The following is a 20,093-nucleotide window of genomic DNA, read 5'->3' as shown; positions in this document are numbered from 1 at the left end:
TGAATCATACTAGTCTATCACGTTACTCTTTAGATTATGTAACGAAATTTTCTTTGACAAGGCAAGTTTCTGTAGAGGGAGTACGACCGATTCCTTCGAAACGGTTCCGCGCTTCGTAAGTTTCTCATTCGAGGGCGTCTTCAAAGACGCTTAAGAAAATGGTAATCCGTAACAGGCATCGACGCTTTCATTTGAGGCGTGCCTGCACAAACCATGGAATGGAAAACCGCGCGATTCAAGATTACTGCGGTCACAGGATGAGCAACGCGACTTTGCGACTCGAAACTTTCCTTTCGATAACGACGGTCGCAAAGTTCGATGGAATTGTACCGTCGTTCGATTCAACTTTTTTTTCATCCATGAAGGGTGGATGAGAAATACTATTTCACTATTAAATTCAATGTAACGACGAGGTTTGTATTATTAAATAATAAAAAACGAAACATTTCTATTCAACAATATTTACATTATTTTCTCCTTTCTATTTACTGTTTGCAACGCAATATAATGGCTTTAACCAAGAAATTTAGGAAGCGGATGGAATGCTTGAAAGTTACGCGAGTTCGTTTAATTATACGTTTCGAAATTAATTACGCATTCCAGCCAAATTATTTCAAATTCCAAACACCGCGGCTCAGTACTTTTTGTTGTTCCGCGTGCCTTGATGTTCCGACGATACTCGACACCACAGCTTCCGCAAATTTCAAGGGTGAAGAACTTGAACTCTGTAACGTCTCGGATACGTTCGAGGAGACTCCAGCTTCGTCGGTGACATCCGACGGAGGTGTAGCCTCTCCTGCTGTAATTAGAAGTGTCAAACATCGTAGATGCGTCTCTTGTACAATATTATAATCACGTTGTCAGGTTCTCGGTAACTCCAGCTTTTAAAGCAGGCAAAATTCCTTTTCCTTTGAGAACTAGACACGACGTATAGGTTGTTCGCCGAATGCCGCAGAGTTGCTGCACTTTTGGGAGTCGAAACATTTTCTGTCTGTTCAATTTTGTTTGATCGCATTCCTTGCACCGAGAACCCAAGGTTACACGTGTTATAATTTTAAAATCCGAAATTTCCCCATCGGAAACCGCGTTGGGCAGCAAAGAACGACGCGGTCCACATTGGGGATGTGTTTCCTTCGAAGCTTTCTGTTCTTTGTCCGAACTCGGCTCCGCGATGGGGGAGGGTGCGAGCCAAGGATGTGCGTCAGAGGGTGGACAGTAGCACCATGTTACGACGAAAGGGCGGAAATGCGGAGGCGGCGGAATAGAGCGAGAATCTGGTAGGACGTAGCCAGGTAGCCACCCCCTTTATCAAAGGCCTTGGCACTTTGCCACGTCGCACCGCATAATGAAGCAGCACGGTGGGCTTCGGTTATAGCGGCGCCGTGGCTTGTGTTTTGCCTTCCGTGGAATGGTTTATTGTGTCGCGAACCTGCTACACCGTTCCCTATTGCCGCCCAGCGGCGAAACTCCTCCACGTTCGCGATATTCGCATCGCCATTCGCTGGCTCACACTTACGTGGCACGCTAAACAAAGGAAGCACGTGTAGACGGTAATAGGCGTTATTACGTATCCGCGACAACGAGTGTCGGTCGTGTTCCGATTGAATGTACGATTGGTATGTTAATGTTTGAGAAGAAGTTTGCTGATTGAATTCGTTTCATATGATTTTTTATCGGTGTGAATTTCAGTTAAATTTTCGATTAAACGAGGGTAGGTGGTTGTATATATTGTAGCATGTATAAATTTAACAAGTAATTACATAGGTATGGGAGGCAATACGAACGTGGGTGGTGCCGCGATAAGGGCAATTTTGAGTGCAGCCCATGTGTAGGATAATTGGGAAATAAAGCCAGGCTTAAAGCTATCTTCTAGTCCGATCGTTTGTTCAAGTAGCACGTTAATACGTTCAATTCTCGTAACTATGAATCACGTTATCGTTTCGCATCTTTCGTTTAGCATCGATTGCTGGTAACAAGACTATGAAAATCTTAGTAAACATATTTATTATTACATGTAAAAACTAGTTATTGGATTTGATCCTATTCGATACATTATCGAAAAATTCGTATCTTTGTTTTAAGAATATACAGAGATAAATAACTCCCGTTTCATGTTGATATCCGTTGACATCTGTTATTTACATTCACGCGTCGAGTTCAAATCACCGTCGCTGACAGAATTATTTTTTTATATTTGTTCCGATCTCTCTGCGTTACGAGCATTCGGTGTGTTATCTTATCCAAGGAGGATAGTCTCTGATCCACTTTCTTCGCACACGGTCGTAAACCTGGCGCCTTCTGGAGTACTATGGAGTCTCGTAGCCAGGATATCGAAGAACCAAATAGAGAATGGAGGAGCGAGTGGCATCTTCGCGAAAACAAAATTTGTCGTGCCGCCGCGTATTTTTCTATCCCCTTTATATAACCTTGAAGCCGAATGTTACGCAGAGATTACCTGTCAGGATACGTATTTCACGAAAGCAAGATTTCCTCTCGGAGCTCGGGAAACCGAGAATCCATCAACGTGGCAGAGAACGCGTCTTAAGCGTGCCCGTTTTTCTTGTTTCTCTATGTCGATAAAATTTAATGCAGCTAAAATCGTTAGGAAGCGTAACGAGTTGCTAACTTATTTCAAAATAAATTTGAAAAATGAAAAGCGAGTTGAACATACAATAAATGTATAAACATATGAGATACGTGTGTAGATTGATATCGCACAAATTATAATAATATGACCACACTTGTCACTATCCGTTCATCACATTAGCTCACAAGTAGAGCGTTACAATATCTCGAACGCGTTCGAAAACTTTCCAATACGACTTTACAGATTTTGATAATCTGGGCAATCACAAAGAGAACACGAGACGTGTAAACAGTATCAATGAATAACTTGAATTTCGATTAGATATCATCGGTTCATTAAAAATGACAAATACACCACTTGGGAGTTATTATCTACAGATTCGATAATATGTTTAGGTCAAGTATATAAACGACACGCACGACCTCGATAGCGTCTCTATAATTTGCAAGCAGACATGTTCGCTACGTTGTCGCTGAAATTCTGTGTTCTCCTCTTCTTTGCGATGTGAATATATTTTGTTTAAAACAATTCATAATCAGCGAATATAAAATTTCATACATCGAATACCTGATTTGCTTTACTCAGTGTTAGGAACCGAATGGAAACAGTTAGACTTATAATTGCTGTTTAACGTACACAGTCAATGATCTTTCAATATGTTACAATTATTCTGTGAAAAATTTTTCGCTATATTCGTTCAGAAAATGAATTTAAAGTAGGTGTAACTCTAAATCTTTTGAAACTTGCTCTTTCTAGTGTCGCAAATGGCAACTTTGTGGAGGATGATAAAAACCATCTAAGGTTTCCACCAGGCTTTGTTCTGGGAGCTGCGACAGCCGCATACCAAATAGAAGGAGCTTGGAATGTGAGCGGTAGGTGGGTCAAGTTCAAATTTCCTGCATTTGATTTGCAAACTTTTCATACCCTTCGTACTTGAAAAATCTAGATAAAGGGGAAAGTACTTGGGACCGTTTCTGCCATTACAAGGATGGACGTGTCTATGGTAAGGCCACGGGCGATGTGGCTACCAACTCTTACTACAAGTACAAGGAAGACGTAGCTTTGTTGAAGAAACTTGGGGTAAATAAACTCTAGTGTACGCTTTGGTTTGAAATTGACAGTTTCAGAACTGTCGAATATCTGCATCCTAAACAAAATTAGCCTATTTTACAACGTAATCAAATAATTCTTTTCTCGGTTGTCGACAGTTCACGTCGTACAGGTTTTCCGTGAGCTGGCCACGAATATTGCCGACAGGATTCGCGAATTACATTAGCCAGGATGGCGTTCGTTATTACCACAATCTGATCGACGAGTTATTGGCGAACGAAATCGAGCCGCTCATGACACTTTATCACTGGGATCACCCTCAAGTTCTCGAAGATGCTGGTGGCTGGCTGAATTCGGAAATGGTCAACTGGTTCGGCGATTATGCCAGAATCTTGTACAGAGAGTACGGAGATAAGGTGAAGCGGTTCATCCCGATAAACGAAGCCCACTCCGTATGCATAAATGGTTACTCGACCGGGGTGGACGCACCTGGAAAGAAGCTACACGGTATCGGCGAGTATCTTTGCATCCACAACTCGATCAAAGCCCACGCGAGAGCTTACCGAATATACGAAAAAGAGTTCAAACCAACGCAGCACGGCGAGGTCGGATTCATGTACAGTTTGCCCACTCCCATACCAAAGAATTCAAGTGACATACTGTCAGCGGTGGTCGGTTTCGAATTCGCTGCTGGTTGGATTTTGCATCCTATCTATGCCAAGAATGGTGACTACCCGGAAATCATGAAGGAAATGATTGCCGCCAAGAGCAAGCAGCAGGGTTACGCGAGATCTCGTTTGCCAGAGTTCGAGCCCGAGTGGATCGACTACATAAGGTATTCTTCACTCGTCTTTTCGTTTAGCAGTGTAAGAATTTCTTTGGTAAACTAGAGTAAGAGTGTTTTTTTAGTAAATTTTATTAGTACAACAACGTTAGAAACAAACTATGTGGGCGCTCTTGAGACATATAGAGGAGAATCGGGCTCATTTTTATTTGGATAATGCAGTAATCGAGAGTTTCTTAATTGATTGTTGTCGTTCTCTCGTTAGGGGAACCTCAGACTTTCTAGCGGTAAATCATTACACCTCGAAATTAATGGAACCCGGTGAATCAGGTCCAGTACCATCTCATGTAAACGACGCGGGTCTTGTAGCATCCTATAAACCTTCTTGGGCCAAGACAGCTTCCGACTGGTTAAGAGTAAATGTCACGAGAATTATTTATCTTCTTGTATACAATTTGCCAGCTATAGAACATTCTACATTCTTTTTTGTGTTCGATAGGTTGCACCCGAGGGTTTCCGATACCTGCTTCGTCAATTAGCAACGAAATATGGAAATCCACCAATCTACATAACTGAAAATGGTTACTCTGATACTGGAACCAACCATGATTGGGAAAGAATTCAGTATTATCGCGATTATTTGGAGCAGATGCTTTTGGCCATGTACGTCGATGGCGTTAACGTGAAAGGGTACTATCTATGGTCGCTTCTTGACAACTTTGAGTGGCGACGGGGATATAGGTAATTAAGACAGTTGTTAGACTTCGGTACACTTCAAATATCGAATCGATTAGTTAATATTAATACTCGAATTTGCAGCGAACGTTTCGGAATCGTGTCTGTCGATTTCTCGGATCAAAACAGGACACGGACCTTGAAGCAATCTGCTTTATGGTGGCAGCAAGTTACAGCTGAAAGAAAACTTCCATTATCAATAATTGTTCCAACGACTCCAAGACCTGAAATTCCGCTTTCCACTCCAAGACCCACTCCAAGACCCATTCGAGGACCCATTTGAAGACCTACTCGGAGACCCTAGATGGTGAATTATCATCGATACTTGTCACGATAGAGATTATTCGGATACTCGTACATATGGTTTTTCGAAAAAAGAAAATCATCGATAGTAACATAATAATTACTATAAATAAAGTTTGTACTCTGCGCGGGCGTCGCAACTGTTTCAGTATTACTTAACGCGGATCATAACCGACAAACGTCTATCTGTACTGATTCATTCGTTCACGAGATATGTATGTAATTTATTTGTAACCTCAGATGTGTAAGAATGTCTATTATTATAAAGTGTGTAAAATCTTAAAATGTGAATTTATTTAAAAACTTCACTTATTATAATGTAAACGACACAATATTCACATATTACATAGTTATAAGTTTTCCTTCATAACGTGTACAGAATTAGTGCAGTATTATTCCGATAAATTAATCGATTATTAAAATTATAACGAATAATAATAGATAAAATATGAATGTAATCATATGGATGGAATATATTTTGGTGTAGCTAATTCATGAGTTTATCGTCATGTTTGTAACACAAACTCGGAGCGACCCGTTGCAAAATACTAACCCGAGCCAATTTATAGTATTCAGTTGATTCAGCGAATTAAAACTGTTTGAAAAAAATGCAATGTTATCTCGAAACGAGAAAGATCACTGTTGTTCGCATGATGGGGTTACATTCACTGGAATTTACCATCTTATGCGCATGTGTATGTACTATAGGAAGCGGATATCATTTTAATCGGACGATAAAAGATGATTGGCGGGGAAGCCTTGGCGACGCATTAATACACCAGGCTGACAGTTTATCAACAAAACGAACGTGATATTCGAAAACACAGTAAACATTTAAAATAATTAATAGTGTGAATATTGTTTTGGAGGTCTTCTGTGGCGATAAACCATCTTTAATTGGGTAACTAATACTGGACATTGAAATTATCCACGATTACGTACGTATTTCCATATCAATACAAAATAACGTTTTAAAAAGATTGACCAATGTTTCCATGTATGAATCATACATGTAAATGATATATAAGAAACTTCGATGATTGCATTTCTCGTATTTCATGAAACATGTTCATCAGGCTGTCGTGTATTCTTCTTTTCGTTGTACTGTGAGTGTTTATACAATTATTATATTAATTCTATTTTTTTTATCAGAAATTTGACGAATAATATCGATTTTACACTAAAAGATTCATCTCTCGATCCGTAATAAACTCTGAATTTGGTTTTTCTAGCACTGCAAATGGTACCCTTGATTCGGAGAGCGATAAATATCTAAGATTCCCAACGAATTTTACCTTGGGAGCAGCGACATCCGCATACCAAATAGAAGGAGCTTGGAATGTTAGCGGTAGGTGCCTCAAATTTTAATTTTCCCTTTTCAAACTGAAAAACTTTTGTAGCGTTTTCCTCCATCTTAAATATGCAGATAAAGGAGAAAGTGTTTGGGATCGATTCAGTCATCGATACGATGGCCGTATTGTCGCCAATGTCACAGGTGACGTCGCCACGGATTCTTATTACAAGTACAAGGAAGACGTAGCCTTACTAAAGCAACTCGGGGTAAATAAACTACGTTATGTTCCATGAATTTGTATTGCGAGATACAGAAGGACGATGCATGCGTTCACATCAAACGTTGCTCGACAATTTTGCCATTGTGTACTAGAATTATTAGAGGAGTTTCCCGAATTGTATCGGGCGAGAAGTTTAATTAATCAAAAATATAATATGTAACTGCGAGTTTCGAGCAACCACGTTGCAATTTCGAGTACTACCTTGGCCATGTTGCTTTCGATACTTGACATAATTCTACACAATTCAAACATGTACGCGGACCAATAGAAACATAGTTTTACTCCGATTCGAGCACAATGTTGACAGCTTGTAATTGCGGAAATTCTAATGGACTTGAATGCAAATAGTGTCTTGTATGATACGTTGCGTCGACGTCGTTTGAATTTATTCGAAAATAGACTGTTTTCGGAGCTGTCTAATCGGGTTGCATTCCAAATAAAATAACTTGGAAATAAAGTTATTCTATTTTTGATCGTGAACAGTTAGACTCGTACAGGTTTTCCGTGAGCTGGCCACGAATATTGCCAACAGGATTCGCGAATTACATTAGCCAGGATGGCGTTCGTTATTACCACAATCTGATCGACGAGTTATTGGCGAACGAAATCGAGCCGCTCATGACACTTTATCACTGGGATCACCCTCAAGTTCTCGAAGATGCTGGTGGCTGGCTGAATTCGGAAATGGTCAACTGGTTCGGTGATTATGCCAGAATCTTGTACAGAGAGTACGGAGATAAGGTGAAAAAATTCATATCTATAAACGAGCCCGCTGGTTTATGCACGTTGGGCTACTCTGTGGGCGTTCATGCTCCTGGGAAAAAACTGAATGGCATCGGGGAGTATCTTTGCGTTCACAATATATTAAAAGCGCATGCAAGAGCTTATAGAATATACGAGCAAGAGTTCAAGCAGACCCAAAAAGGCCAAGTCGGATTCATGCTGAATTCGCAGAGTTACATGGCCAAAAATCCAAACGACGAAGCGTCCCCAGAGATCGCGTTCCAGTTCTACGCTGGCTGGACCATGCATCCGGTTTACTCCGAGAAGGGTGACTATCCGGAACTCGTGAAGAGCATGGTGGCCGCAAAGAGCAGGGAACAGGGTTACCCGCGATCACGTTTGCCAGAGTTTGAGCCCGAGTGGATCGATTACATACGGTATTGCGCATTTACGTTTTTATTATAATTTGTCGAGAGTGCATCGAATCGAGCGTTATCATTTTCGTAACAGGGGAACCTCGGACTTCCTGGCGTTAAATCACTATAGCTCGTATCTGATTGAACCTGGACAGGATAAACGAGTGCCGTCTCATGCTCACGATACAGGTTTAATAAAATGCCACGACAAGTCCTGGAAGTCTGGAGCCTCCGTGTGGATGAAGGTAAAAATCACCGCTGCTCTGTGGTTCTGCTTGTCCGAACAATTCAAGTTTAATATGCACACTGTATACAGATATTTCATGTATACTTGCTTGTATAGTCGCATAGTCAGTTGTCTCGTAGGAGTATGTACACGTATATCTCGTTGCGTTCGATAGGTTGTACCCGAGGGTTTCCGATACCTGCTTCGTCAATTGGCAACGAGATATGGAAATCCACCGATTTACATCACCGAAAATGGTTACTCCGACTTTTCAACCATCGACGACACCGACAGGATCCATTACTTTCGCGAATACTTGAAAACGATGCTTCTCGCCATGTATGTCGATGGCGTCAACGTGCGAGGATACTACATATGGTCGCTTCTAGATAATTTCGAGTGGCAACAAGGGTACAAGTAAGTTTTCATGTTGATCTGGGCAGGGTAACTGTTACTACTGCATTCGCGTAAATTTTAATAATCGAATTAACAGGGAACGTTTTGGCATCGTGCACGTCGATTTCGACAATCCGAGCAGACCGCGGACTTGGAAGACGTCTGCTTTCTGGTGGCAGAATATCACAGCCACTAGGAAACTAGACCACACGTGAATCGTGTCGTCAATCTCGGATACGGATTGTCTTTCCAGAATAAAAAATTGTCTCGATCAAGTTTCACTCGTTTATTCCGTCAGTCTTGCCTTTTATTTATTATATTTTACCGCAACTGTACTGATTTTCTGTTCTTATTGTGAAATGTCGAACACGTCCAACGATTTTACGAAAGAGGGAAGTTCATTCGCCTGGCGTTCATCCGTTTCACGTTTTAACCCCATCTGCATTGGAAGATCGAATTGGTCGAGGGTGAGATAAGGCGTTAGGTACGAAGGGATAGAGATAAGGACCAGGGGTTGGAGTTGTAAATGCCCGAGTGCCTATCTCGTTTGTACAGCTTCCTATGCAGCCGGCAGACAGCAAAAAAGGAAAGGGAAGGAAAATAACAGATCGCGCTTTGGCAAGCAGAATCTCCTGTAATTATCTGGAGGTATTGTGCGTGTAGCTTCGGGGGACTCGCTCGAATACGTATGAAACAATCGAATACAGACACGCGACGCCGACGGTGCATGCACCAGGGATCAATGGCTTTTTCTCGAACGACACGATGATTTATAGGGAAGATACGTTTCATTCATTATCACGTCGCGGTATTCGCGGCGATCGTGTGTCGGTGGTTTAACCGAGAAACCTTCCGCTTCGTGTGCTTTAAAAATAGCTGCACAGAATTCGAAACAGTTTTAAAAGTGTTTGAAAATTGTTGAAATTTATTTGACCGTTCGTAGGATTCGTGACGCGTATAACTGCCTGCCACTGGAACAACAAATTATTTTCCATTTGTTCGAACACCGAGTATTGCCAAGCTCGTCGTGGTGGAACTCTAAATGAAGTCCATGCAGGTTTGTCATCGTTTCTCGTGTATTCCGCGAAGAAAAATCAATATTTGTCCACTTTTAACAGCAAGATTTACACAGACCTAATTGGTCGCAACATAACGTTGCGTTGGGGCGTCGCAGCTGGAATAAAATCAGCCGGGCCTAAGGGCGACTCGTGGGTCCTCAAGAATCCTTGTTCCCTAGAGCAAATATTACGTGTGTGTAATATATGCAAGGGAGCCCGGAAATCCGTGCTTTGGAATCCCATGCGAGGGATTAGCTATCCGTCATTCGGAGAGCTGAGTAAATTCGGGGGACAACCGCCCCCGAGAAGTGGCGCTATATCCGGTTAATTTTATTACCAGCGAGCGACGAAGGAGGCCGAGTAAACGCTTCGAGTGACGCGAGGCGGAGAAACGTGGACGGATGAAAATAAAGAGGAATCACGGGAAAGAAAGCGCGCCGCAACGAGTGATAGACGTTGGGATGAAGTGGGATTGTCGCATTAAATATAATATCTCGCATGCACGCTCGTTAATCCCTTTAGTAGCGTTCGCGGGCTAGGATTTTCATTTACCTTTTATTTGAACTTTTATTCGCATAACTGTCTTGCGCCAAACGTTTCGCCCCCAACATCAAGTTGTTTCACTTTTCATCCGTGTCAGCGTCAAGATGTTCTCCAGCGCGAATGAGAGTCGTGTCACGTCGAGGCACACGCGACAATGGGTTTGTCGGTCGAGTTTAATCTAGATTTCCGTGTTTAACGATCATACTTATCGTATGCGTTGCGCAGTGTATAGTTTTTATTCAACAATTTAGCGTACCTCTTCCTCTTCCGTATTTCCCAATATAGACCGAATCTTCGCGCTAAGGAATTCGCGGTTCCTCGGCAATTCGATATTTGCGATCTCTCTCTCTCTCTCTCTCTCAAAAATCCAAAGCAGAAGTCTTTTCCATAAGAATCTGTTCCGTTCTCTTCCTCCCCTTTCCTCGAGGGAACGTAATACTCGACGATTCGATAAACGCGAAAGAAGACAGTATCCGCATGGAAAGGCGCAGCTTTGTATGGAGCGATGTGAAACGCTCGGCGAAGTGTGCAGCGGAACCCGAAGAACGACCAAGTACGGAGAGAAAGAGCCGGAAAATCCTCGAGACGTCGTCGGTGTAATTGTAAAAGTTCGCGGCGACGATGTACGAAACAATAACTGCCGGCAAATCATATGAAACAATGGCGAAGCAGATTGTATCTTCCTTTGCTCCCCGGTTCCCCCTTTTTCGTTTCGCCACGCTTTTGTTTTCCCGTTACTTTCGACGCGCACCTGACAAACAGCTTCGCCACGCTATCGTTTCGTAGCATCGTGATTCTTAAAGGCGTTTGCCTTTGCCGAGGATCGAAACCGTCGGCGTCGGGAACAGAGGTGGCGAGAGGGAGGATGGTCGCGTTATCAACCGGAGAAACAAAGAAGCTTCCTGGAGCATCGGCCCCCGAGAACAGAAAAGAAAATACTCGCGGAAAAGGAAATCTCCTCCTCCTCTATCGTTTTCTGATAATTTCCTCGGTACGTCGCGATGAAAGGGGTTTTGATTCCGCCCGATTGTGACTCGACTGGAGACCGGAAAACTGGAGAAATCTCGGGAAATGTTAACGCGAACAGTGATAGTGGAAATTAAATGCTGTGTAAAGGTTAAAGATCCTCGCGGATGCGACCACGAAGTAGACTGTATTCCTACGCCTATAAACAGCACATTTGAATAATAAACAAAGCTAAAATTTCCCGACAAACGCAATAGAGTTAATGTCCTGCAAGACTTGAAACGTTGAGCTGCGCCAGCTTAACGGAAGCTTGCAAAACATAATACGAAACAGAACAGCTTTTGTCGGATATAGAAATTATTTTCATTTCTGAGGTCATTCAAGTTTATTTCTATAAATATTAATTTTGAAAGAGAACCAATGATATGGCACAACAAAATAATAGTAACAAAATTCCGTATAGATACGTTTTTATTTAATATCACATAAGAAAATGTTTCAATTTTAATCGATGACGTTTTGTTTATTTGTCTCGCAATCTTAACTCTAAGTGAAAAACATGTTACATTTGAAATACATTGAACTACTTACATATTTTAAAATAAGGGAGACTCGTTCCTTAATCGAAACTAATTGGCTAATTTTCGTTGCATCGATAAACGATTAACCAGTTTTCTGCTTTTGTTTCGAAATTAGCAATTGTCTTTGTTTATAGATAAACACAGTAATTTTGTTAGCTATGAAAAGCGCGAATGAAGCCGCTATACACATTACGAACGTTAAAAATATCACAATGTCCCTATCGAATTGTTGATGCCAGGGTTGCCAAACTAAGTTGGAACGAAGATGAGGAGCACCTTTATGACGTATCACGTATTCCGTCCACCAAATAAGATGTTTTCCTATATCGTAGGGCGCATCTTGAACCATTCTCCTGACTTCGAGCATTCTTTCCTTGTACCTGAAAAAGTTTAGCAAGGTTTTCGTAAGGGCAATCATTCTATATTTAGTACTCCAGAATCAGTATCAGTATCAGTATTAGTTGCGCGTAACGGTACCGATAAATACGTGCATATTAATAGGAGCTTCTTAACCGTGCACCTGTATTATTTAAAGTGACGCTATCAGTGCATATAATAGGCACTCTCATAATGCTTATCGAACTACGCTATAAATATTTCAGAATATATTGTACGTTAAAATTCTGACGAGTCCAACGACTACGGATTTCATAAATAATCATAAAGTTTAACTTGGAAAATCGTATTGGAAATATTATACGTATGTCAAGTAGTTCTCGCTGAGAATCTTGTATACTTAACTTTTGTTCGTCACCATTTCCAGGATAGCTTTCTCTAACTCAGTTCTGGTCAAGGTCACCAATTCTAAAGATTTCCCAACCCCAAGGTTTTCCATCTTGTGCACTTGAAAGTCCTGATCCGCCATCACTGGTAATCCTAATACCGGTACAGCAAAGTGAACAGCCTCCTGGCTACTTTGTACGCCTCCTTGGTACATGAACAGCTTCACCTTTGGGTGACCTGCGCAATAACGAAAATCCGTCAACCCCTTGCCGTATCGTGTTCGATGAATTTTTCTCAGTTATACCGAGAACAGATTGCTGAGAGAACCACGACGCGGTGAATACATTGTTAGGCATTCCATCTAGTTTCTTTTCCATTTTCCACACGACTTTGTATGGCAACCTGGAGAACACGTCGATGAATATTTGCAAAGTTTCCGGAGGCATGAACGAGGACGGTGCATTGGTGCCAAGATTGAAGTAGATAAAACCATCGTTTGCGTCCTCCAAGAACCTCGTCAATTCCTGTAATCAAAGGCATCGACATTGTTATAGAAATACAGTACGCAGAGCTTATCATATCGGCTCGAGGTAGTTAGACTTTTCCGATGGTTGACGACCTTTGGCAGTGGTGTTGGGTTTACACCGATGTGGGTCGATGTGTACGTGATTATATGCGGAAGTCTCATTTTCGGAGGTATGACGACATCGTCCTGATTTACGAATAATAGACTATTGTTTCTCATTATGTCCACCAGATGCGGTATATCAGACCCTAAGTACTTTTCCGCGATCGACTGTTGACTGGAAGTGACTGTATGACTGATGACGTACACGTGGCGCCACACGTTGTAGAAGTTATACAGTCTTTGCCAGAACGACAGGTTCAACCCTGTGTACGTTTTGCTTTCCCACGTGGATTCGTGCGAAGGTAACACCAGGCCGCCTATAGTGTCCTCCTCGGTAACGGACATCGTCATCGAGGTCACTCCTGCAGATGGAGCGAAATTGTTAATGCTGTTTAGGTGAAAGTAACCCGTTTCCTCCCCATCATTTCTCAATATTACTTTCGTTACAAGTAAAAATATAAATTTCATTACGTGATTACAAAGCAAGATCCTGAATAGAGTAAGCATTAAGGAATACCTATCGTAGGAGCCTTAAATCTGTGGGCGAATGCGAATATAGCTGATATGGTCATCATCTCCATTATAAGCACGTCGAATGTTTGATTGCTGTCGGGTTTGTATAGATCTTTCACCTGTTGATTGGAAAACACAGTTTCCGAGAACATTTCGATTACGTCGGCTTGTTTTTCCTGCGCCCACTCCAACCAGTCCAGGTTTTCGAATCGATTGCGAATGAAATTGTAATTTTTTAGAGAGCCGTACGAGCTACTAATGTCGATCTGCGTTATATTCGGTATGTTCAAGACGGACATTGGATTCGTGGTGACGACCACTAACTCGTGGCCACGCTTGCCCAATTCCAGCCACAATTTTGTATACATGATTTGATGACTGTAGGAGGGCGTCGGGATCACCCCTAGGATCCTGGCGCATCGAATATACTCGATAGCAGAGAGAACGCATAGAATCGTGAGTATTTTCACTGTAGTAAACTTCATATTAACGAATTCAGACGAACTGTAGCTATAACCGATCGCAGAAATACTAAACGAAAAAAAGGTGGTAATGGTATCTATGATTTTATGCGGTTGGCATCGTCGTCGATGAGTTGGCACAAGTATCATGATAATTGGGGATGTTATCGTTGATATTCTATGTACATAATTACGTCGCGTTATAATCACAGTTGTTCTTATTTGACAATAGTTCGTGTATGTAATGTGTATGTAGTAGAACATGTTAAGCATTACTCGATTAGAAAAAAAGATGGTAGAAGGGTAGAATGGAAGTTTCTCGTTGCAGAGTATCGCGCTGATTCCAAAAGTAAGAGAGAACTCATGTTTTATTTATTTCGATATAATCGTGTAATCGTTTAATCGTGCAATCGACGGGATGCATATTTCGATCATAATTATCGCTAAAATCTACTTTAGATGAAAAAATATTTATGTCGTCTCGTTCACGTGCCATTTTTCGTTGTCACGATCGAACGATAAACACTAGTCTCAGAACTCTAACGTTATTTTTTCAATTTACAATGACATGCGAGAAAGGTAATTATTACGCATAGACGCTTACGAGTTACATTTATAAAAATACACCTTTTTATTAACTGTTATGTATATCTATTATATACTGTACAACGTATCTTAAATGGCTAAAATTATTATTCCAAATCGATGAATATCTAACTACTTCGCTATATAAAATTAATTTTACATTCTTTAGTTTGTCCTCTAACGATTAACTGGTTTTTTTCTTTTCATACAGAAGACTCAGCTGTCGTCGTTTATGGAGGTACATGGTAAATTTAATAAGTACACTGAATGCCGTCAAAAGTATTATATAAGCTATTATCGTTAGAAACATGAAAATATCAATGTCGTTTCGTTGATACCAAGGTTGCTTGGCCACACTGGAACGAAGAGGAGTAGCGCCTTTGAAACGAATCACGCGCTCTGTCCACCAAGCAAGATGTTTCGTGAAATCGTAAGGCCTGTCCTTGGTGAGGTTCTTGAGTTTTAGCATGTTTTGTTTGTACCTGCAAAAGTCACAATGAAATAAGTACAATGAAAATGTATGTATTCGATTAAAAACATTGTATATTTACATTTTATTATTTATCATCTCTAGAGTAACGCTCTTCAGCTCATCTGCCTTCAAAGTGGTCATTTCTAACCACTTCCCAACACCAAGTGCTTCCATTCTGTGCACTTGGTAGTCCTGATCCGCTACCACTGGCAATCCTAACACTGGCACTGCAAAGTGTACAGCTTCTTCGGTGCTTTGAAGACCTCCTTGGTATACGAACAGCTTGATGTTTTGGTGTGCTATGTAATAGAAAGATAAATTCTGTTGAAAGACTATACAGAAATATATATGAACATGTAAACCTTTTGCCAAGAATATTGTACAATTGTTGGTGCATCACGCGTCCCCACAGTACAAACCATATTTTCGTTATTTTAAATACAGAACGTCACTTTCAAATTGATTTGCTTTCCTTTTACGCATTCGCACCAGAACTATGCATATTTAAATCTGATTTATGTATCGCAGAGGCGAGTGCAGCTCATGGATTACCTGCTGCATTTTTAAAATATTATTTCGAGCATTAATATTTAAATTCAAATTTAATATTGTGTCGAACAAGTTCCATGGAAAACTTTTATGCATTCCAGTGCTATATATTCGCGGAATATTCGATGCTTTAGCTTAATAATTTGATAAATCCGTGAATTCGTAAATTTGTAACCACCATGAGATAAGAACATCCCGTTGATACTATACCAAGGATAGTTTGTTGAGGAATCCATGGCAAGACAAAGATATTATTAGACTTCACTGGTAGGTCTTTGTCGCACTTCCACACCAATTTGTATGGCAAACTGGTAAACACATCGAGTAGTGTCTGCATAGTTTTATTCGGCAGAAACGAACACTTTACGTTGGTACCAAAGTTGAGGTAGACGAAGCCATTCTTTGCGTTGTCCACGAAACGTTTTAATTTCTACAATCAGAAGACAGAGGGATATTAGTGTGAATTAGATGAATCGTGCTGTTTAAAATTCGAATTTAGTGGTAAATGTTCGCATCGTTCGATCGCATGCCGATCGAGTATACCTACTTTTGACATTGGAGGCAGGTTAGAAGAAATATGTAACGTAGAGAACGGGATCACGTTTGGTAACTTGTGTCGCGCTGGATAAATGTATTCATCCTGGTTCACGAATACAACGCTGACGTTCGCTATTATATCTTGCAATGGCGGTATATCTTTTCCAAGGTATTTTTCAGCGAGCGTTTGCTGCGGTAAAATTTGATCCCGATAGGAAAGGTATACCAAGCGCCACGCGATCAAATAATTTTGCACTCTCTGCCAGAAGGACAGATTCGATCCAACTTTTTTTTCCATTTCCCACGTAGATTCGTGAGACGGTAGTACAAGCCCACCTATGAGGTACTCGTGGAACATAGGAATTGCCAGAGAGCTCAACCCTACGATCAGATCAAGTATATCGGCTTGAGGACACTATTATTATAAACACCTAACCAAACAACAAATTTAAAGGTTTCATAATTAAAATTAATTAAACTTTAACTTGGATTAAAGTACCTATCAGAGGCGCGTTAAATCTATGAGCGAACGCGAAAAGGGAGGGAGTCCATAGGAGCTCTGCCATAACCAAGTCGAATTTCTCGTTGCTATTAGGCGCGTACAGTTTCTTCACGGCTGGATTTTCGAAAACGTTTTCCGATAATATGGTACCCAAATCGCCTTGGAATCTTTCGTTAAACGTTATCCACGATATTCCTTTAAAGCGGAAACTAATATAGTCCAGTTTATCTATGAGATCTCGAGGTGAATCGACTATGATTTGAGTAATATTCGTCCCATTTAAGTCGTTCATGTAATTCGTGCCGATTAAAACAATGTCGTGTCCACGTTCGGCCAGTTCTAGCCATAATCGCGTATACGTGTTTTGATGACTATAGGAGGCTGTTCCGATAGTTATCAGGATCCTGGCGCATTCGTGGCGCTTGATACAGAGAGTACACAAGACCGCGAGTATAGTCACGACGATGAACTTCATCTTTGACAACAGAATATACCGTTATTTCAGCCGATCACGGCATACTAAAATATCGTATCGTTAAGCTACCATAACTTTGAATTTTAAATTAACTGTCGTAGGCAATACTGATACACTCGTCAAGTAATGGACGTTATCACCGACTTACCATGTAGGAGGAGTGACATGGATTATTACTGTAACCCCTTATACATGATCTCCCGGAATTTGAGAGTGCCACGTTTCTCTTATAGTAAATACTGGAAATGTTCGTTAAAGACTCGAAGGTGTAGAAGATAATCACATCACTTTTTCATCATCATCATTTCATCGTCTTAACGTGTACAACTTTTGATGGTTGAATAACATAAATAAATCACTTTTTCTATCGGTAACATTGTCAATTGATTTTCTGTTTCCAATTTCTAGACTTTGTTCCCGTCCCGAAGTGCATAATTATTTTGACAGTTATTCTAAACACAATTATAATTACTATAAACGCAATGATTGTCAGAAACATTACGACATCTATGTCGTTACGATGGCGCCATGACAGATCAGCCAAGCTGGAACGCAGATGCGGTGCACCCTTGTGACGAATCACGTACTCTGTCCACCAACATAGATGCTCCACTAAATCGTAAGGATTGTCATTGACGATCTTTTTTAGCTTGATCATGTTTTCTTTATATCTGAAAAAAAAAAAATGTTAACAGTTTAGTAAATGTTAGTTGGGTGTTGAATTGTATCGTAAACAAAATGTGTACAAGAATTTATCCATTCTAAGTTTTGTAAACCCTCGAGTACACGCTTACTTGCTATCATTTATGAGCTCTCGAATGGCACTTTCTAATTCGTCTCTCGTCACGGTCGTAATGTCTAAGTGCTTTCCAACACCAAGGGCTTCCATTCTACGCACTTGGTAGTTTTGATCCGCCAACACTGGAAACCCTACAAGAGGTACCGTGAAATGAACAGCTTCCTCGCTGCTTTGCAGTCCTCCTTGGTAAAGGAACAGCTTGATGTTCGGGTGTGCTGCACAACAAAATTTCTGGGTCATTTCGTCAGAAAATTTTAGCGATAGAAATGTGTAGCAATAGCGTAACGTACCAAGAATGCTTTGCTGAGGCAACCATTTCCCGGTGAAGATGTTGTCAGGTTTATCCAGCCACTCTGTCTCGAATTTCCACACGACTCTGTAAGGCAACTTGGCGAACACGTCTAGGAAAACCTGCATAGTTTCCCTCGGCAAATCTGAGCTCAACGCGTTGCTACCTAGACTGAAATAGATGAATCCTTCGCGTGCGTCATCCACGAAGCGTTCTAAATCCTGTGATTACGAATTTCTGTATGGAATCTACTTGAGGAACAGTGATGGCGAAGTAGGTTGGCGTAGGTACAGTAGGGCGGTGCTCGTTTAACTGATACAGTATAGTTCCACTGATTTAAGAGTTGGAGAGTTGTAGCAAAGCCTAGATTACAAGCATCACTCTACTGTACCGTGATAATTACCTTTGGCAGAGGTTTCGAGATCTCGTCTACGTGGAACGAGGTGAAAGTGATCACATTTGGGAGTTTCGGCCTAGCTGGAGTCATAACGTCAGCCTGATTGACGAACAACATGCTAGTATTTTTCAGCATGTCGATCAGGGGCGGTAAACGTATTCCGAAATACTTCTCGGCTATGATATGTTGACTAGTGTATAGGTTGTCATAGAGGAAGTTGACGTTGTACCACATTGCCACAAAATTGTGTAATCTCCTCCAAAACGACACGTCTGATCCTGTGTGTCCTTCCATTTCCCACGTGTACTCGTGCGAAGGTAGCATGAAACCACCGAGAGAGTGCTCTGTGATTCCAAGGATCCCCAGCGAGGAGAGTCCTACGGTTATACAAACAGTAGCGAATTGAACAGCTAATAAAAGACGTTTATCAATGTGTGACAGTATGCGAATATCCTAGATTAAAAAATGAATAGAAAGTAGAAGACCATAGAATACCTATTATGGGCGTGTTAAATCTGTATGCGAAGGAGTGCATAACGGGCGAGTAGAGAGTCTCGGCCATTACCATGTCGAATTTGGCGTCGCTGCTAGGGTCGTAGAGCTTCTTCACTTCCGTATGATTTAGCACTTGGTGTGCAATATTTTCACAGTAATTTAAGAGAATCTCGTACACGAAATCTAACCAGCCATTCTGTTTGAATCGTCGATTTATGAAATTAATGGACCTCAACTTGTCGTAGGATTCGCCAATGTCGATCTGGGTGAAGTTGGTTAGATTCAAGTTGGGGATGGGACTCGGCGTGATGAGCACCACGTCGTGGCCACGTTTGTTCAGTTCTATCCATAACGGTCTATATGGGATTTGATGACTGTACGATGGCGTTGGAACGATACCTAGGATCCTGGCGCACTGCAGTTGCTTCACAGCACAGAGGACACAGACGATAGAGAGTACGATCGCGACGATCAACTTCATCACGCTGGATATAAACTAATGCTACTTAGATTTTAGAAGTTACAAGCACAAAGTCACGAAGTCATCGTGAGATAACACGGCAATTACAACCGTTCCTCGTGCATGGAATTACAATTTAAAAACTTGTATCGCCGACTCATGTTTCTTAAAACGAACATTACTGTAATCATTTCTTAACGACAGCGATATTTCCTGGAACACGTCAATAATAATAACGTCAATAAATAATAACCGAAGCTAAATGC

General features: G+C 41.2%; 4 protein-coding genes and 1 long non-coding RNA gene across 5 annotated transcripts; 3 read left to right on the top strand and 2 right to left on the bottom strand.

Annotated features, from left to right (window-relative positions):
• Positions 1-2,996: 2,996 nt before the first annotated feature.
• LOC128875738 (myrosinase 1-like) lies at positions 2,997-6,060 on the top strand. Its single transcript, XM_054121598.1, has 7 exons — positions 2,997-3,091; positions 3,344-3,459; positions 3,534-3,667; positions 3,796-4,472; positions 4,687-4,837; positions 4,921-5,162; positions 5,241-6,060. Exons 1-7 carry the CDS (start codon positions 3,042-3,044, stop codon positions 5,437-5,439), a joined length of 1,569 nt encoding a protein of 522 aa, XP_053977573.1. The 5' UTR covers positions 2,997-3,041; the 3' UTR covers positions 5,440-6,060.
• Positions 6,061-6,408: 348 nt separating this feature from the next.
• LOC128875739 (myrosinase 1-like) lies at positions 6,409-9,075 on the top strand. The gene is made up of 7 exons (XM_054121599.1): positions 6,409-6,565; positions 6,692-6,807; positions 6,886-7,019; positions 7,517-8,193; positions 8,267-8,417; positions 8,574-8,815; positions 8,892-9,075. The coding sequence occupies exons 1-7, from the start codon at positions 6,525-6,527 to the stop codon at positions 9,007-9,009; spliced, it is 1,479 nt and encodes a 492-aa protein (XP_053977574.1). The 5' UTR covers positions 6,409-6,524; the 3' UTR covers positions 9,010-9,075.
• Positions 9,076-11,818: 2,743 nt separating this feature from the next.
• On the bottom strand, positions 11,819-19,952 carry LOC128875173 (uncharacterized). Its single transcript, XM_054120547.1, has 15 exons — positions 19,368-19,952; positions 18,879-19,249; positions 18,477-18,696; positions 18,182-18,401; positions 17,775-18,058; positions 16,910-17,251; positions 16,421-16,791; positions 16,084-16,303; positions 15,404-15,623; positions 15,247-15,334; positions 13,811-14,627; positions 13,285-13,655; positions 12,970-13,189; positions 12,685-12,902; positions 11,819-12,324 (listed from the first exon to the last, which is right to left on the bottom strand). Exons 1-15 carry the CDS (start codon positions 19,846-19,848, stop codon positions 12,025-12,027), a joined length of 4,743 nt encoding a protein of 1,580 aa, XP_053976522.1. The 5' UTR covers positions 19,849-19,952; the 3' UTR covers positions 11,819-12,024.
• LOC128875741 (uncharacterized) lies at positions 14,629-15,335 on the top strand. The gene is made up of 3 exons (XR_008456875.1): positions 14,629-14,846; positions 15,064-15,090; positions 15,195-15,335. It is a non-coding gene; the product is annotated as an uncharacterized LOC128875741 (long non-coding RNA).
• Positions 14,875-17,410, bottom strand: LOC128875736 (UDP-glucosyltransferase 2-like). The gene is made up of 5 exons (XM_054121596.1): positions 16,910-17,410; positions 16,421-16,791; positions 16,084-16,303; positions 15,404-15,623; positions 14,875-15,334 (listed from the first exon to the last, which is right to left on the bottom strand). The coding sequence occupies exons 1-5, from the start codon at positions 17,385-17,387 to the stop codon at positions 15,037-15,039; spliced, it is 1,587 nt and encodes a 528-aa protein (XP_053977571.1). The 5' UTR covers positions 17,388-17,410; the 3' UTR covers positions 14,875-15,036.
• Positions 19,953-20,093: the final 141 nt, after the last annotated feature.

The sequence above is a fragment of the Hylaeus volcanicus genome, chromosome 4 (assembly GCF_026283585.1).
Source record: "Hylaeus volcanicus isolate JK05 chromosome 4, UHH_iyHylVolc1.0_haploid, whole genome shotgun sequence".
In the NCBI taxonomy this organism is placed as follows: Eukaryota; Metazoa; Arthropoda; class Insecta; order Hymenoptera; family Colletidae; genus Hylaeus; species Hylaeus volcanicus.
Note: the sequence above shows the minus strand (reverse complement) of the source record. Positions and strands in the feature narration are given on the sequence as shown.

Bases quoted from the DNA above. Each gene is read 5' to 3' on its own strand.
- LOC128875736 (XM_054121596.1), bottom strand. From the start codon at position 17,387: ATGAAGTTCATCGTCGTGACTATACTCGCGGTCTTGTGTACTCTCTGT. The intron at 16,304-16,420 runs GTAGGTATACTC...TTCTGATTGTAG, and splicing joins ACCTGCCTCCAATGTCAAAA to AAATTAAAACGTTTCGTGGA. The intron at 15,624-16,083 runs GTATAGTATCAA...TCTATTACATAG, and splicing joins TCCTCAACAAACTATCCTTG to CACACCAAAACATCAAGCTG.
- LOC128875738 (XM_054121598.1), top strand. From the start codon at position 3,042: ATGTTCGCTACGTTGTCGCTGAAATTCTGTGTTCTCCTCTTCTTTGCG. The intron at 3,460-3,533 runs GTAGGTGGGTCA...TGAAAAATCTAG, and splicing joins AGGAGCTTGGAATGTGAGCG to ATAAAGGGGAAAGTACTTGG. The intron at 4,838-4,920 runs GTAAATGTCACG...TGTGTTCGATAG, and splicing joins CAGCTTCCGACTGGTTAAGA to GTTGCACCCGAGGGTTTCCG.
- LOC128875739 (XM_054121599.1), top strand. From the start codon at position 6,525: ATGTTCATCAGGCTGTCGTGTATTCTTCTTTTCGTTGTACT. The intron at 6,566-6,691 runs GTGAGTGTTTAT...TGGTTTTTCTAG, and splicing joins ATTCTTCTTTTCGTTGTACT to CACTGCAAATGGTACCCTTG. The intron at 8,194-8,266 runs GTATTGCGCATT...TTTTCGTAACAG, and splicing joins GAGTGGATCGATTACATACG to GGGAACCTCGGACTTCCTGG.
- LOC128875173 (XM_054120547.1), bottom strand. From the start codon at position 19,848: ATGAAGTTGATCGTCGCGATCGTACTCTCTATCGTCTGTGTCCTCTGT. The intron at 16,304-16,420 runs GTAGGTATACTC...TTCTGATTGTAG, and splicing joins ACCTGCCTCCAATGTCAAAA to AAATTAAAACGTTTCGTGGA. The intron at 13,190-13,284 runs GTCGTCAACCAT...CTTTGATTACAG, and splicing joins ACCCAACACCACTGCCAAAG to GAATTGACGAGGTTCTTGGA.